Source organism: Stegodyphus dumicola, chromosome 4, assembly GCF_044657685.1.
Source record: "Stegodyphus dumicola isolate Sdum_Otavi_A_Nest chromosome 4, ASM4465768v1".
Taxonomy (NCBI): domain Eukaryota; kingdom Metazoa; phylum Arthropoda; class Arachnida; order Araneae; family Eresidae; genus Stegodyphus; species Stegodyphus dumicola.
Genome location: NC_140771.1, coordinates 155,335,632 through 155,354,088, shown reverse-complemented (window position 1 = coordinate 155,354,088; position 18,457 = coordinate 155,335,632). Strand labels below are relative to the sequence as shown.

Sequence of the window (18,457 nt, the reverse complement as noted above, 5' to 3'; positions counted from 1 at the left end):
CCCAAGACTTCGTCATCTAATAGTTAGCTGGAGAAAAAATTAAAATGGTCAAGGAACTAAAATGTCTTCGCATACTAATAGACAACCACTTATCATTGCACTATATTAAAAAACTAAAAGAAAAATTAAACTTATTAGCTCACCATCTGTGCATTCATCAGGTTTATTTCAGAGCAGGAAATATGGAAAAACAGTATTACCCAGGCAGGGATACTCTGGACCTCCCGACTGCTGACCGGACGTGCTCTAAATTACACCCCAAAGGCAACCGGTAAAAAGCAGAAAATACCTTTTTCTCTTCCCTACTTAAAGAGCGACCTGAGAAGTGAGAACCTGATCACAGTATTTTAGTGGTGATAAATTGTGGTCCACCACATTTTAGATAGCGCATAACTTGTAGAGTCACCAAAAATTTTTCGAATACAAGAAAGTAAAGAAATCCGCAATGCCCTTAATGGAATTCAAATTCTGGATCTTCCGTTGTTAGGCATTTGTTCTTCCAATTGCACTACAAAGGCACGCTATAACAAGGGAGAAAATGCCTCAGGTATCTACGAAAAACAATCTCTCCTGGGGAAATCTGACCTAAATTTCTCAAACTCTGTTATGAGAGAGTCCGCAGGTAAGGTATTTACTCCCTTCTTGCTCTTGCCTTCAAGGTGTAGTTGGAAACATGTCCGGCTAGCAGGAAAGGTCCAGAGTTAGTGCTTCGACAAACCTACTGACAAATAACAGAAAGGATAAAGGATAATAGTCGGTTGGGTCAACGGTTTGGGATCCCCTTTCAGGGGCGCAATGTTATGATTTTTTAAAAATTATGAAAAAGTAAGCATAATGACATGCAATGGTCCTATAGATAACATAAATGAGTTTAAAAAAATTTTTGTCCCCCTTTATGGAAAGGGAACCGGTTTCTCCTTGAAACCAGTGCCCGTCTAGAGCATTTAAGACTAAACATTTGCTTATTTATCTTTACTTTGCTGAAAAGTATCTGAACGTAACCCAAATTGCAGATTATACTTGTAAATTACTGAACAACTAATGAAGTAAGTAATATTTGCATAAACACGCATTTTTAATTATAAATAAAAAATTTAAAACAAGAAACAAAAAAGTATGAGACAAAAAGTAACTAATAATGCACTAAATTACTAAAACTATGAAATGTTTTTAAAAATTATGTTAAAAACTAAGAAAATTATATGTAATAATAAAATAAATTAAGATCATACAATTATTTTACTATGAACTAGAAGCATGAGAAAAGCGACCGCTAAGAGAAGCATAATAAAAACGCAACTGTGAGTGTTTTTCAGTGTACTCTGTGTCTCTGTAAAAAATAAGAAATGTTTTCTCTCTCTCAAAAGCTCCATAAATCCTCATCTTTGAAGCTACTCAAATGAAGATATGGTGCAACTGTTTACAGCAGTGATCCGAAAGCAATAAACACAACTACAAAAAATATCGCGACTGCGTCATCTGGTCCTTTCTTCGATGTCTCAGAGGGGCGGTGGTTTCATACTGAAACCGCAATGAAAACATTCAAAATTAAAAGGGTTCCATTCCTTTTTTTTTTTTTTTTTTTTTTTTTTTTTTTTTTTTTTTTTGTGAACTAAGGACATTTCATTACTCATTGATGCCTGCTTATAAAATATATTGTTGAAAAATTAATTTTTTTGTTTGTTTGTTTGTTTGTTTGTTTGTTTTTAAAATGCGTCAAAAAGAGTACTGTGAAAAAGAAGCTATTTTTGAATGATTCGTATCAATTAATAAATGCCCAGAAAGGTTTGGTGCTGCCATCTGTTATCAGCTTTAAGAAGTAATTTAATTTTAGCAGCGGTTTTGAGGAAAAAAATCAAATTTTCTAAATTAAAAAAAATGTTGAAAATGTGGTTTCAAGGCGAAACCACCGCCCTTGAAAGGGTTAAAAAAATCCAAGATGTCAGCTTAATTCTGTGCAGAGACACTCACATTTGCAAGTCACTAGAGCACACAGGTTAAGTCCTACTTGTACATTACAAATATCCGCTGGTATGCCTTATTTGTTCCAAACACTTCTAAAATAGTCAACAATAACCTTGTACCAAGAAAACGAATGATTATTGATTGATATACATAGGAAAAACAGTATACCAGCAAGATTATAAACACCATGAGAAATGATCGGCGTTACGTCCTGCAAAAGCATGGTTCCATCGTTTCATTAAAGTAATTCCAAACGAAGATTCACAAATTTACCATCTATATAGACGGATGTTAAAGCGAGAATTCTGCATAAAGCGCTTATTGTTTGTATGAGAATGCAAGTCTTGAACTTGAGTAGAAGAAACGGCTCTATATAGTTTTTGAAGCGGCATTGTTAACAATTAAGAAAGTTCTTAAATACGTCAACAAACGATAAAGAGCACTTCTTATTAGACAACGAATCGAGCCTCAAAATACGATCCAGTAACTCTCAGGCTTCTCTGGTTCCAGAAATCCGTAAATATATAACTTGGACCACCGCTCATATTATATTATCAGCCTAAGGGAAGGAATACCTTAATGGAGGACTTTCTAAGGGAAATTGACGCATATTGTAGATACACACGAAAACCACGAAAACGTTCATGCTGCCAGCCCGTTCGCCTGGAATCGAGCGCAGATCGAACTATCAAAGTTTAGTGACATAACCACTCGGCTTCTGGTTAGATTTCCGCACAGGTTGGAATTCAAAGAAAGGAAACAAATTCCTAAAACAATTTGGTACTTGCTAGAATCAAGCATCAACAGATAGAACAATGGATTTCCAATACCCAAAAATATTATTTCCAACTCAAAAAATAGCGTAGACCTCCAGATTTACGTTTCGGAGTGACGTCATGCTGAAAGTGTACAAGTGAGAAATATTTCAGTGAGATATTATTTTCTAAGAGGTCAGACAAAGGTCAGTTTAATATTTTTTAAATTTATTTATGTATACTTCTTGGCAGTTGAAATACCATAAAAATAAATGACTTATACAGTGTTTCGTTTTATAATCCACTCCAAATAGTTGTTAATTACAAAAATTACAAATTAAAAAATATTACATACTAGTAGATCACACTGGAATATCACTGAATGATCTAACATGGGTATACAAATAAGCTGAATTTATCCTAATTCTTGCTACTCATCCTTCACAGTTTACGATTAATTCGAATTTCTGAGGTTGTAAAATACTTAAATATCGCAAATTTAAAATTAAATATCTTGGTCAATTTGTGTAGTATGAAATTCAAACTTTTTGTCTTTTATGTTTTATAATGAGTTTAACGGTTCCTTAAATATAAGTATAGGGACTGCAGGAACGTATAAAAAGTTAAATTTTGTAATTTTTACAAGATTGATTTTTTTTTTAATTTCAAGATGTCAAAGCATGAATATGTGTATCACTTAGCATTTTTATAATTGGGACGTCTGTGACCAACAGTAGAGGTAAGAGAGGCCGGGTAAGAATATTTGTGAACTCAGTGTATAATTTAATACATAATAACTGAAATGCTAAAATTACAATTAAATTGCGTATCTGATAGGTACAATATATAGAAACTATTTTTGAAAGTTATACTTTGGATAAATTTTACTTAACTGTGTTGACTAAGTATTACCTATATTGCAGCATTTATGATTATGCAGGACAATGCAAGTGGCTACATTATGCATAAACTCATAATACTGATAAATGTATAAAAGCATTTAGAAAAACTATAATAAGAAATAATGCTTTTAACATGAGATTGAAATTATGTCTTCCTAAATTTTTTTATATTCTAAGGGGAAAATAAGCATTATAGTATTATTCCTCATTGTTTTAAAACTTATTTTTAAGTCTATTATTTTAACACATTCATGTTTCATTTCTTCCCGTCAAGGAACAACAAAAACTGAGTTTGTCTTATCACTTTGAATCATCTATTATAGACTACTTCCAGAAAGAAATAGTTTTAAAAATAAATATTTATCTAAAAACTATTAGAGGTAAAAAAAATTATATAACAGCAGAGCTATTTTTTTTCTTCTCAAGTTTGACATTTTGAAGCCTGCTATCATTAATATACTAATTTCCTATCTACCTGCGCAATAAAGGCAATTATACTATAGAAAAATTAATAAATCTGATAGTTTTTTAAACAAAATTATCGGGAAATTTAATTTACATATCACTTTCTTATTGTATTAAAATAATCAGCTCCTTATCTTTATGCCATATTCTTTTTCTTTAATTATTCCCTACTCTCGTACGATGAGCTATAAAAAGGCTGAAAGGAAAAAGATTACAAAACCTCTGTCTCTTAGCTCTTAATCATTTTTGTCATCATATGGCGCTAAATTAAAGCATAAGTTTTGCCGCTGAAAAATTTTTTGATGTTGAGATCAATATTTACAGAAAGATTTTGAAAATAATAATAAGAAAAAAATTATGTGCTTTTTTACTGAAAAATAAAACGGATGAGCATTTTATAAAATACTTAATTTTCGATTATTCTTTTCAATTTTTTTTATTTTATTCATCATTATAAAAGTTAGCCTTTTATCACATTCATTAACAAGGTAAGTTAATGAATTTAAACATTATCTATGCATCTGCTTATCGATGCATATTATCTATGCATCTGCTTATCGATGTGCAATTTTATCTAAGGCTCCCTCTCTTTTTCTTTCTCTTCTCAATACCTATGATTTATTCCTTCACTAGTTACCTCCGAAGTTCTCTTTCTCTCTTTATGTATAGATATGTGAGTATGGTGTGTGTGTGGTTTGGTATGCAGGTATATGTAGTCAAAAATATGTCTTTTATAGCTGAAATTCATGTAAAATAGGTACGAATTTTATAAATATTATAAACATTTTAAAGAAATCAAAATAGGTATGCCGACTCCCTTCTTCAAGCAACTAAGATTAGTTTAGCTGTAGATATAATGGTACGCTCATGTATATTGCGCAAAAGAAATGGGACAGTTCTATATCCCGTTCTGACCCGACTGACGAAACTGAAATTGCATTTTCCATGTCTCGAAAGCGCGACTTAGGATATATATTAAACTTATATATAGCACTGTTCTAAAATAGGTATGTTGACACAAAATAAGACTTTTTCCGAAATGGCATTCCAATATTTTTCCATATTTCAATTTTACGGTTCAAATTATGCCTAAATATTAAATTTTGTTAAAGTTCAAAAATTTTTCAATCAGAAATTCAAAAATTTATTTTGGCGCAATTTTTTTCGGTTTTCACCAAGAATGATTTACCTGGTGAAATTTTTAATCTATAGCAACCTATTTTCCTTTCTTTCCTTACATTATGCATGAGCAGAAAAAAGTTACATCGTTCCTACTTTCAAGTAATTTTAACAAAGTGCTTAAAACGCATTTGATGTTTTATCGCTTTCAACAAATAAGCCAACTTTCAAAACGCGCCAGTATATAAATTCCTGTATATCTTTGGAAATTTAAAAAAAACTCTAATTTTTTGCAGATATACTTAGAAATACATTTACTTTAAGATGATGGTAAAAATTTTATAGATTATAATTTTAAAAAATTTCGGAAAATTTATAAAAATTATTTAAAAATAAATCATAAAAAATGGGCGAATTTTATTTGGAATGAACCTAAATTTCGAAATGTGAAAGGAAGAATAAAATAAGTTTAATAAAAAAAAGAGATATTAATAAATATATATCAAATTCAATTAACATTGAGGAACTAAAATTTTGAGAGCTAATTTTTTAAAAATTACTCTTGTGATTTTTACAAAATTTGGCAGTTTGGCATAATTTGATTCGTAGCATCGAAATATGGAAAACAATGGCCATGTCATTTCAGAAAAAGTCCGATTTTGGGTCAAAATACCTATATTAGAACAATGCTATATGTAAATCTAATAGATATCCTAAATCGCACTTTAGCGACATGAAAAACGCAAGTTGAATTTCGTCAATCCGCCTAGTACTAGATCGGGAGATATTGAACGGGACCCCCCTCCTTTTTTTCGTAATTTGCGTATCTAAGACAATTCTACGTCGTACTTTTATACAGCGACGTTTCTCACTTCTGCACATTACGAATAGCCGGAAGGCAAATTTTCCGAAATAGGCAATAATAAAGCTGACGTGTTTGTGAATGCTGTGATATCGTGGTCTGACAAATATTTTTAGACATTATTATAAACTCCAACTTAAGACATACCAAACTTTCACCTTGCTAGGCCTTAAATGTCATCATACAAAGTATACCAACTTATGTCAATCCATTTGAAATCTGGTTGATCTCACTGATTGATCTCAACAACCTAATTCTCAGAGCATATTTGCTCAATATTACAAAATGTTTTTTTTTTTTTTTTTTTCTGAGTAACGGAAGTAAATCGACGAAGCAAAATCCATGAGTACCGAAAAAAAGATACCATTCGTATATCTTTACATTCCCAATATGTTTGTGGACTTCAGTTAGTCATTGCAAGAGAAATTCCTCAAGTCACGTGCAATAAAAATTGGCATATTTTTTCTATATGCTTATAAATTGTTAATGTAAAAGAAGATGCCACAACTTTAAAAAATCATTCGTGGTAGGAAACCTGATTACTTATTTGAATTATGAATTACTTATCACTCTTTTTGAGAATTATTTTTAACATTATTTATTCTAGGAACTTTAAGAGTTATTAAATGAAAAAACTCTAATAAGGGTAAATTACAATTTGGAGGGAATTTTTAACCAGGATTTGAATTTTGATGAAATACTTGACAATCTGAATGAATCAAACGAGAAGAAAATTTTAAGTTTAACAGTACTAAGAATTAAACTAAATTAATTTTAGAGAGGCACAACTTTATTTGATACTTAAAAAGTAAAAGTTAAAATAAGAAAATAAGATATAAAGTTTTTCTCCAGTAACGAACCAAAAGACCGAAGTCCATTAAAATTGCTGCATAATGAAGGAATCAGGAATATATTTATTTCAGAAATGCATCGTAGCAGAAAGATGAAATGATTAAAATTTCAGGTAATTTTGAGATATACAACGTTCAGGAATCATCAGCCATTAACCATGGTATCAGTTTTTATACGGCTGAATATGGAGTTGAACTGACTTTGGATGACAGTTGCTAGTGTTTAATAGTAGTATTGAACCAGACTTTCTTGGTTGTAGAACTTTGTAAATATGTATTGAAATATTTTGCTGGATTTAATGTTTTGAAATGACTCGTATTCTAACTCTGCTAGAATATATTATATTCCTAATTTCACTGTGACTATTTCCAAAAGTTATTGTCTAGTGTTCTTTAGTTTTAGCGTTACAGTACAGCATCATGTACAGAATTGTCTACTTTTCTGATACGAGCAGTGTATATGTTGTGTTTTATTTGTAGTATCAGCTTTACTATGTCAGTGTGTACTTTTCTGATACGAACAGTGTATATAGTGTGTTTTATTTGTAGTATCAGTGTATAATAGTAAGTCAGTGTGATGTATAACTGCAGGCTTGAAATTCCAATGTTACTCTTAAATTTTACTGTTTTTGTTTTACCTTTACCAGTTTTGTATCAATGCAGCTTTGTACTTCTAAGTATTTTTTTTTATTTATTATTTTTTTGTGACCTATACTATCAGGAATGTCATATGTATTCAAGGTAGTCCTTTGTATTCCCTATCTAGATGTGACTCTGTCCTTTTTTTTTTTTTTTTTTTTTTTTTTTTTTTTAATTTAGACTTAATAAATGTCTGCAGGGCGGACGTCATACTGCAAGGGCTTGTTCCCGGTCAGTAGTCCTCCTTAGCAGTGTAAAAGTAAAAAAAAAAGTTGCTAGTGTTTCAGTTCATAAGGCTTCATTTCTGTTCCGAAATACATCTGACATAATGACTATCAGGTGTTGTCGTGACATTCTTCGGTTAAGGATTGAAAAGACGTTTTCTACAGGTGATATGACTACAGAATTCACCTTTGACAGCAAAGGTCAAACACTATATAGAAGAAACGTGGGACAGTAGGGATTACATGCGATTTCCCATTTTCCTGTGAAAGGTGAGGTGACAAATCTCTGATGACATGGCATAGCCACAAGCATTAGAGCATCATTAGTGTATTGATGACTAGACGACGTCCAATATTTGCTGACTAGGTTGACTAGACGTAAAATAGTACCTTATGTCACCTCATACCATCAACCCAGATGCTGAACTGGTTTGACGGCAAAGAAGAAATTTCAAACAATCATTGCCATTGGTGCCTCAATACACAGATACGGCCATCAGTATTCTTGTAAGCAAAAGAGAGGTTCGTCAAAAAACAAAACTGCAAATCATTCAAATGAAGCCGAAGTAATGGTGGACTTGCTTACAGTCCGTGATGTTTGGAGACATCTTTGCACATATATGCAGACTTTTGTGCTGTGTAACACAATCTGTATGCTTGATGAATTACTATTACCGCGTTTTTAAGTGATTTCATTGAAATTAGTATGTGTTCCGGTGTAAATTAAGTCAAGAGGAATTATGTGTTGCAATAGGTCACGCCAACGTGGATGCCTCTGATCTGACTCATTGCCCTGCACTTAATGCTGGATTGTTGTGGAACACAAAATAGATTTACAGATTATACAGTCGATTGTTTTTAATTTTATTGTTCTCTTTTTATTTGCTTGTTCTGTCTACAGTTTTCTGTGTAATTTGCTATTAGAAATTTTAAAAAAAAAATAAAATTACAACAAAAATCCAAGGAAACTGAAGTTAAACTTTGACTGCCCATGTTTCTTATACAGCGTTACAAATGCTGTCTGAGAGATGACTCTGTCTGGACTCCAGCCAAGCTGTATTGTAAACGAGTAATAAACAATGCACTTTTTGACTGTCCTCTAAATCCAGACATCAATATCAAGTCTAATGTTTCTTTTGCTTACTGGAGAGAGTATGCATTAAAGGTACTTTTTGTGTGCCAATGCTACCATCCGATTATACTAAATTCAAAATTCACAATAGTCATGTCATCGCATCCAGTATGCTTTCATACATGTTCTGAAATAAGCTGCTAACGAGGGGGGGGTGTTGCCCAGCAAACAGAAACACAGGTGTTGCAGCAGAACAGAAACTTTCTCTTATGACGACCAGCTTACTACCATAAAGTTTCGGTGACTGTTCATTCTGTTTCTACCTCTGTTCTTGCCAAGACGCATTTTGCTGCTTTTCTTCCTATCACAATATCTAAAATGTAACTGTTCTGGAACAAGCAAAAAAATATTGTTCAAAAATGATCCCCAAAACGATTTTGAACTCAAATATTTAATGAGTTTATTTAACGTTATTTTGTTAATTTGTTGTAATTGTTTTTTTTTTTTTTTTTTTTTTTTTTTTTTTTTTTTTTTGTTATTAATGTACGTTAAAAATTTCTCATTACCAGAAAGCAACTAATTTATTAATTAATTAGTTCTTTCAAATTTAAATATCTAATACTGTTTTTCTTGTTATATTGGTTTTCAAAATTTAACACAAGCATGCTTTCGTGGTTAATGGGCAGCATAATCGGCGCGTATTCGAGAAGTCCGAGGTTCGAGTGCTGGCGAGGGCATTCCACATTTTTCATTCTTCGAAAAAACCTAATGTCTCTACAGTGACGCTCGAACTAAGAAAGATGCTGGATGTAATCTCTCCGACAGTATCAGCATAAACGCCAACCCATTCAGAGGAACAGTAATAACCTTTTCACAGATGGCTCCAAAACTGAAAACGGCACGGGCAGCGCCTTCTGTAGACTGGAAAATGGAGTTGTAACATTTGAGTGGAAAAGGAAACTAGGCTTGAACAACTCGGTATACCAAGCAGAGCTTCTAGCTATCAGTGCTGTAATTAGATATGCGAGCACATGTCAACAGGAGAAATTCTCCATACTCAGTGATACGGCATCAAGTCTGGCGGCTATCGCAAGTCAAAACAGCCGAATCCTTTGGTATGCCGAATTCAGAAACAGCTTTTGACAATGCCTATTTCGCAAAGACCCACTTTAAAATAAGTTCCCACTTACACAGGTATTCAAGGCAATGAAGCCGCTGACCTATTGGCCAAGCAGGATAAACTGCACGGATATATTAGAAAGACCTACCAAACTTCCTTGGTCTCATATTAAGCGAACAACTTTGACAAGTCTGTTACAAAATTTGCAAAGTAGATGGACAGAGGCAAAGGTAGAACGAAGGGCATTTCGCTTACTGCCAAAAGTTAACATGGAAATAAAAACCCACTGTGCTAGCCTAACACAGTTCTTGACAGGTTATAGACCATTCCCAGTACACCTGAACAGATTTAGACTTAGGGATACTCCTTTCTGCGAATGCGGAGAGGAAGGCGACACGGACCATTATTACTTCCATTGTGTACATACAAGAACCTGGCACTTGAAGAAACCAGCGGACTGTGCCTGGGCAATGTGGGCGTCTAACACACTCAAAAACAGAGTAGCCCTTGATAAAATAGAGAAAATCTCAAGACACTGCCTAAGCAGAAACAACCTTGAATAATATTATGTTTCAAATTTTCAGATAACCAGAATAACGCTTAGTGCCTACAGTTATCAATATGTAAAACCTGTTATTAGTATGTAATATTCAACCTCGTTACTTTGGAGTCTTCCCCACTGTGATGGTATATAATTCGTTTGGTTCATGTTCGTGGTTGGAAGCCATCATAGCAGTACATTCACTCATTCACTCTCCACTACCAGGATTGGGCGAATGAGTCCCCTAATTCTCAGTCGCCCTTTAAAAGAGGGAGTATATATGGTATTTCTCCCGCCTTCTTAGCATGCCTTGGTGGTGTAATGCTCAGCAAACTCGGCGCGTATTCGAGAGGTCGGAGTTCCGGTGAGGGCATTGCTTATTTTTCACGTCTTTCAGCATCAAAAGACATAATGTCTCTTCAGTGGCGCCCGAACTAAAAAAGATGGTGGATGATGATTATTCACCACCAGGATTTGGCGATTGGATCCCCTGATCTCCAGTCGCCCTCTCCCGACTTCTTAGCATGCCTTCGTCGTGTAATGGGCGGCACACTAAGCGCGTATTTTAGAGGTCCTAGGTTCGAGTCCCGTCGAGGGCATTGCTCATTGTTCATGTCTACTCCTTCGAAATAACCGTAATGACTCTACAAATGATTAAAATTTTATGATATCAAAAGATTTAATTTTCATTAATTATGTTTAATAAAATTAAATAACGAATTTACAGAATTTTAAGGAAACTTATTAAAAATTACTCTAGTAATAATAAAAAAATGGGATTATTGTCTAAAAGTTTGAATTTTAAGAATTTGGATTTATTTTAAGACTGAGGTAAATGCGAAGAACAAAGTAATTTTGAAATATTAGTACAGAAAAATAAGCATAAATTTGTGTTTTGAGGGTAATATAGAAAATATTTAATATTTTGAAAATGAATATTGTTATATGTGTGTAAAATATAGATAAATGTATTAAATCGAAAAATATGAATAGAAAAATAGAAAAATTTTGAAAATTGAATTTATTATGAGTAATATATTTAAAAATAAAATGTATAAAAAAGTAGTTTGGAATTGTGGTAAATAATGTTACAAATATATAAAAAATTGAATGTATAGTTAGAGTTGCAGATACTGTAATTTTTGCTGAGTTCGGATTCTGGCAAATAGGCTGGCTGCATGGTTTTGTCCATGTCAAATGAAAATGAAAGCTAGTTTCTTTTACAAAATCATTTACGTAGGCATCCTCTCCTTTAAACCGATAGCCTACGGGTTCACTTTGTCATATTATCAAAATAAAACAAACAAAATCACCTTCGACGTTCCACATGGCCCAAAAGATCTCTCTCCAGATGGAAGGAATGAAAGAGCGGTGTGTAAATGACGCATTCTGTCGAATTTCGGGCGAATTGAATGTCAAGGAGTAAATCAATTATCGTAAGTTAGAGCCTAATTTAAAGTTGATTATAAATTCGGTAGAAAGTATTGAAGTCACCACTCCGTCCAATTTCAGGCCCCACAGACGGTTGAGTGGTTAAAGCATTTGAATGTTGATAATTCAGCCCGGGTTCGAACCCAGGCAAATGGGCTGTCTGCGTGGATATTTTTCATGTTTTTATTTATTTATTTAATGCAATGTGATTATTATTTCAGGTTCCCTTAGAAAGCTTTCCCTTCTTTTTGCCAGTCATTGTGTATTTTTCCGTAGCCCAATATCTTCGTCTAACCTTCCATTCCGGATTCCAAGCCAAAGGCTGTTTCTTCCCGCAATTCAGTTAAAAACAGATCTTGCTTGTACGTTCTTCAAAATAAACACTTAAGTTTTTGATAGCATTATTAATTTTATTTAAGCTTTCTGAAAATACAAAAATATTAGCTATATTCCATCTTAAGATTCAACTAATTATATTATTCGTAGTTTTTTTAATGAATGCCATTCTCATTGCAGTAAAGCGTAGCTATATCCTTTTATTCTTGAATTAGCGACCTTTACATTTTCAAGTGTCATTTCATTTTAAAATTAAAAAAACTGTATACTGCCAAAAAGAAAATCTATACGTCAAACCATAACCTGTTCCAGCTATATTGTTTCTTGTACAAGACATATAAGTTATGTATGGAATTTACGCATCACGATAGGGAAAAGGGCTTTGACATTTCTCTTAACTATTCTGGAACAAAACACGGGAAAGGTAACTTTAGTGACTTCTATAGCTCAACAGTCAGAATACTTGTCTACCATGAGGCTTTATTTTTACAGCCGCTCGTAGTAAATTGTCTGTGTAATATTGGAGGTAAGTTTAAATTTTCATTGTCTAATTCATTTATATTATATGTTTTGTTATATTTCGTATAATAAATCATACGTCTTGTACAAGGATTTAACCTTATGAAAAATATAAGCTAAGCTTGATGCTATTCGAAAGAAGTATATCAAATACAATCGTTTTATGTCTCAGTTACGCTCAGACGTTCCCATTTATTTTACATAGTTTCCGAATTTGAAATTTTATAAATCATAAATATATACCTATACTGTCATGCATTACTGTTCCCTGTATCTCAATAATTAATTTTTTCTCAAAATAAAACAACTAAAGAGTAATATGTTTGACGCGCTTAAAATATTGGAACAATATTTAGACGCTGGTATAATATGTTATAAATCCCATTGCTGTTATTGGTTCTGCTGTATATCATATCTTAAACGTCATATATTGAAACTGGATATGACTTCTATCTCTTACCTTGTATTTTATATTTTCATATTCTCATTCGTAGCTGAAAGATGAATGGAAATATGTGGCCATGGTACTAGACCGCTTGTTCTTATGGATGTTCACTAGTGCGTGCATCATAGGAACTGCAGGAATTTTCCTCCAAGCACCACTTCTCTATGATACAGATCTTCCTATTGATGTCGTCAGCTCCAAAGTAGCACATAATCTTCAAGTGGAATGGACGGCGAAGTAACTTTGTCGAGAACTAAGAAATGCGTCGTTTCTTGAATAGATATGGCGTATATCTATGTGCTTTTGTTCACTTTATCAAAAGCTGATAATATAATTAATAATTAATCCTTTAATCGAAATTTGGAAATCAGATGTATTATTACGGAAATAATCAACATTATTGTGATACACGTAGTACTAATAAAAATATTAAGCCTTAGAATGCCGCAACGATAATTAAATTTCTTCCCTCGAAAGTAATAATTTTTTCATTAAAATTGAATAGAATGTTTTGCAAAAATGTACATTTTTTAATCTATAAAGTTATATTACAAACTTTTATTAAAATTTCAAATATTTTCTTTGTGGTATCACTTTTGCGTCAACCGAAAAATATGAAGTACAAGCATATAAAACTATTTCAGTTTTTACTTTAGTGTAAATAATATGCATATATAGTTTTAATGAAATTTCACATTGACATTTTGTGGCGCAAAAGCTAAACTCATTTTTAGCTAATTTTAATTTTTCTGTTGAGTTTATATATCTATATGTGCCTATACACAGCTCCATAAACGTCTTTACGCGACCTTTATTTTCTCAACCGAGATATATTTTCAGTTACAAAAACGTTTTAAATAATACACATATTCATGTTACAGGATTTTTTACATCACAGAAACCGTTTTATAAAAATCAGAAAATCTAACATTTCATATGATCTACGGATGCCTATAGATATGTTTAATAAAATTTATACTTATTTATATACAAAAATACAAGGATCTTGACTTCCGTACCGCAAAAACTGAAAGAAATATTTAATTTTGAAATTTGAGGTTATTATGTTTCTTGAAATTTCAAGGGTTATACACAAGAGCTAAATACTTAAATTCGTACGTAACTAAAAATTAGACAGTAGTTAGGGAAAAAGTTACTGATGTTGAAAGACTGAGTGACGTATAATAAATTATGTAGACTAGCGCGTAAACGTTTGATTAGCACAAATATTATCAAATAGCATATCTCTTTCTATCATAATATAAATATTTACGTCCTTTGAAATAGTTTAGAAGAGGAAATTACCATTAGTTATGAAAATACAGGCCACGTAAAGATTTGTACAAATAGGCTTCATAGGTATTCTTTTATTTCCTGTTATTTGAATACACTACTTTTAATTTCCTTTAAATTAAATAATGTTCTGAATCAAAAATTTATATTTTTGGATAGTAATCAATTCAAAATTTTAAAGCCAACATGTAAACGAAAGTATTACAGAACTATAGGCGTCCTGTCTATTTAATTTACTGCTGTGTCACATGACTATATATTTTAATTTCATCATATTTTAAAGGGTGTAATTAACGTGGAATCATAAATCTGAAAATACTATGTAATATGTACATTATGTCCTATGTTGTTAATTTAAAAATTTCATGGCAGAGCATCAGAGTTAGACGGCACTGACACGGCATTCTAAGTATTAAATAAACATAGCTGATTTCATCCTATATATTTTTTCTTAATTTTTACACTCACATTTAAAAAGTAATAAAATCATCTTTACACCAATAATCATATGCCAACTTTATATATTCTAATGATATTTTTATAGTTTTTAACATCATTTGCAATATAAATATAAAGACTTTTATTTTAAAATTTTTCATTATTCTTTTTTAAAATTACTTCCATAAATAAATTTTCTCTGAAACACACAAGTTTCTCTCGAATAAAGCAGGCTAGTTTGTATGCATATAGATTTATTTAATATTCACATAAGTACACGTTTTGGAAAATTATTGAAAATTCATTATTAATTATTTTTTTAATTGATCAGAAATTTTCTGTAAAATGCACAAGCTTTTCTCAAATAAAGCAGGCTAGTTTATACATATTTTTAATATTCGTACAGGTACCTGTCTGGGAAACTTATTGAAAATTTATGAGACTAATATAAAACTGCCTCTGTATTTTCATATTCATTATATAATGTTATATTTTGTAAAGCTTGTGCATTGTTCATGGAAATAGTTTTTCAGATATAAATGGAGCAATATCTTTGGAAATAAAGTTCAAAACTCGGATTAAAATCGTTTTCTAATTACCAAGTAATATTATTAAAAAAGCATTTATATACTGGTAACAGCTTATTAGCATGGACATTAGCTGTTACATTAAACATTTCTACTAACTTTTATTTATAGTAAATATAAAAATCCTTAATTACCGCTGTATGGAAAGAAAACCGCGCAAACCTGAGTATGAAATTAGGAAAGGAATATAAATCAGAAATCAGAAGCTATAACAAAACTTTGTGAATACCTTGTTATTTAACGAAAAACTTGTAATGATGAGAAAAATAAAATTAGCAATTCGTATTTGAAATTCGGTTTTTCAAATTTGAAATTATTTGCCTCGTTTTGCTTCATTAAATTCTCAAAGTGGAGTATTGGAAATATGAAAAAAAAATATATTGTGATATTTTATAATATTTTACTTATTTTATACCGAGAATTTCCTCTCTTCGTTTTTGCATATTTTTCAAAGTTCAACTGCGCTCTATAAAACTAATTTGATGATCCAATGTTATAAGCGATAAAGTTTGCATAATTATTATTATTACTTTCAGTTGCCCATCACTATCTGTTTTTCGAAAACGATTTCTAACGAATTTAAATAAAAATAATCCCCATTTACAATCTCATTTGATAAAATTTAGCTAATTTTTACTGTCAGAATGGAATTGTTTCCAGTTGCATATCCCTTTATTTTACTCAGAAACTAGCATTTAAATCAGATATTTATTAAATCGAAGTCTTTATTAAGTAAACTAGGGTAACTACACTGAAATATAACCTAAATAAAATTGCTTTAAAATTCTATTCTGTTATTTGTAATGATAACAAATAATATTATATATAACTTATTTTTAGGTTAAAATTACAACATATAATAAATTAGTCAAAAGTTGATGGTTACGATTCAACGTAAAATAGTCTAAAAAATAAATCGAAATAACCGCCACACTTCTAAGCAGCAGGTAATAATTTTTAATCTTCTTCGATAGGTTTCATGCGTTAACATCTCAAACGTTCATTATGCCCCGTTCCCATTATACCCGATTGTTCATTATTAACATATAATAAATTAGTCAAAAGTTGATGGTTACGATTCAACGTAAAATAGTCTAAAAAATAAATCGAAATAACCGCCACACTTCTAAGCAGCAGGTAATAATTTTTAATCTTCTTCGATAGGTTTCATGCGTTAACATCTCAAACGTTCATTATGCCCCGTTCCCATTATACCCGATTGTTCATTATACCTCGTTCCGCTTCTAGCTAAATTTTAATTTTCTCTTAGCATTTAAATGCTAAAATTGAAAGATTTCAAGTAATAACTATTTTTAATGTTAATAATATCTCTAACGTAGCTGTTTGCATGCTAAGAATCTTAGATAGGAAACACAAAATTATCCAAAATCGTTTCATCACGATAAAGTTTTAATTTTTAAAGTTTATTTAGATTTAGTTGTAAATTTAAAATGTTATTATTTAGAGTTGATTAAAAAAGAAATGAGAAATGTAAACACTAAACTGAATCTTTATGTAATATCGGCTCTGCGCCAAAATGACAAATATGCGCTTTTCGCTGCTCCTATTTTCATCCATTTTTTAATTTTTTATGGGACAATAAAAGAAAAAGATGTCTATCTAATAAGATGAACACACTGGAAATGCTGCATAGAGGTCATTTCGTTTTTATTGCAACCTACCGTATGCCATGCGTTTCAGCGCTTCATCTACGAAGAATCTCTGTGATTCGTTACACTTTTCGCAAAATTTTGAAATTTCTTTGAATGAATATCAGAGTTATCTTACTTAAGAAGCAATACTGAGTATTGTGAATCCATTAAAATATTTTCATATATTTCCTTTCCATGCGTTTATATTTCATGAAGGAGAAAAACTTTCTTCAAAAGCCTTTTTATTAAAAAAAAAAGTTATTTTGGAAAACTTACAAACACATAACTAGGTTTGTATTATTTAAAAATATCGGTAAATCATTTTCCAAGACAAGAACGGTTTTTATCAAATCACCCAAATATTATCTGGGGACCATATAAGTCATTCCTGAATGTAATATTTTAGTACAAAATTGCCCTTGAACTTTAATACTTCAGCAAGAATTTTGAAATAAGAAATATTTTACAATGCATACTTTTCATTTTACAATGCATCTGAACACTTTTTTATTCTATTTTTAAATATTTTTATTAAAACTGCATTCATAATGATGCATAGCATCTTGACATGAAAGTTAATAACATGTTAACTTATTTACTACATGTCTGATGGTAAATTATTAACATTTGTGACTAATTAATAGTCTTAAAGGAAATATAGAACTGTGTGGTAAACATATTTTAATAAATAACTTGCAAGTTATTAGCTTTCGATTCTATTTTTAAAGTAAAATTTCTAAACTTGTGACCCTACGATGTGTGCCCTCAAGTTTTTAATATATATGATCTATGACAGTCAATTTATTTTGATTTCATAATGTTTTTTGAACTGACAGATCTTCTAATACTATTTTCTAACCATATCTAGGAAATGTCATGTACATTTAAATGTTGTGATTATAAAATAAATTTACAAACATGTCACGCGTGTTTTTTAAATATTTAAACAGAATAAAAGATATGTTTTCCATTCTTATTACAGTCTTATTCCATTCTTATTCTCTATTCTTATTATTATTTTAAAATTCATTGATTAAAAATAGTATTTGAAATTCGAATGCTAAATAAAAGTAAAATATTCTAGTAGACAAATAATTCTGAAATAGGAACACACATATTATGTTTATTAATTCGCTAAAATTGCTATTGACGAATAATTATTTCAAGTAAGTATTTTAGATACTTGTAAAATTTGATGAGAAATTTGTTTTCTTACATTTTAGGACACTGTTTAATAAAAG

At 31.1% G+C, this 18,457-nt stretch overlaps 1 protein-coding gene and 1 long non-coding RNA gene across 2 annotated transcripts in view; one reads left to right on the top strand and one right to left on the bottom strand.

The window, feature by feature from the left end:
- The window catches only part of LOC146997729 (acetylcholine receptor subunit alpha-like 1), a 562,185-nt gene extending 543,906 nt beyond the window's left edge, over nucleotides 1-18,279 (top strand). The window contains exon 8 of the mRNA XM_085815630.1: nucleotides 13,296-18,279. Within this exon, the coding sequence (XP_085671756.1) occupies nucleotides 13,296-13,487 (192 nt within the window). The 3' untranslated portion in view covers nucleotides 13,488-18,279. The remainder of the gene's footprint in view (nucleotides 1-13,295) is intronic.
- LOC118199083 (uncharacterized) overlaps nucleotides 1-18,457 on the bottom strand; it is a 49,928-nt gene that overhangs the window by 8,220 nt on the left and 23,251 nt on the right. The window lies entirely within an intron of this gene.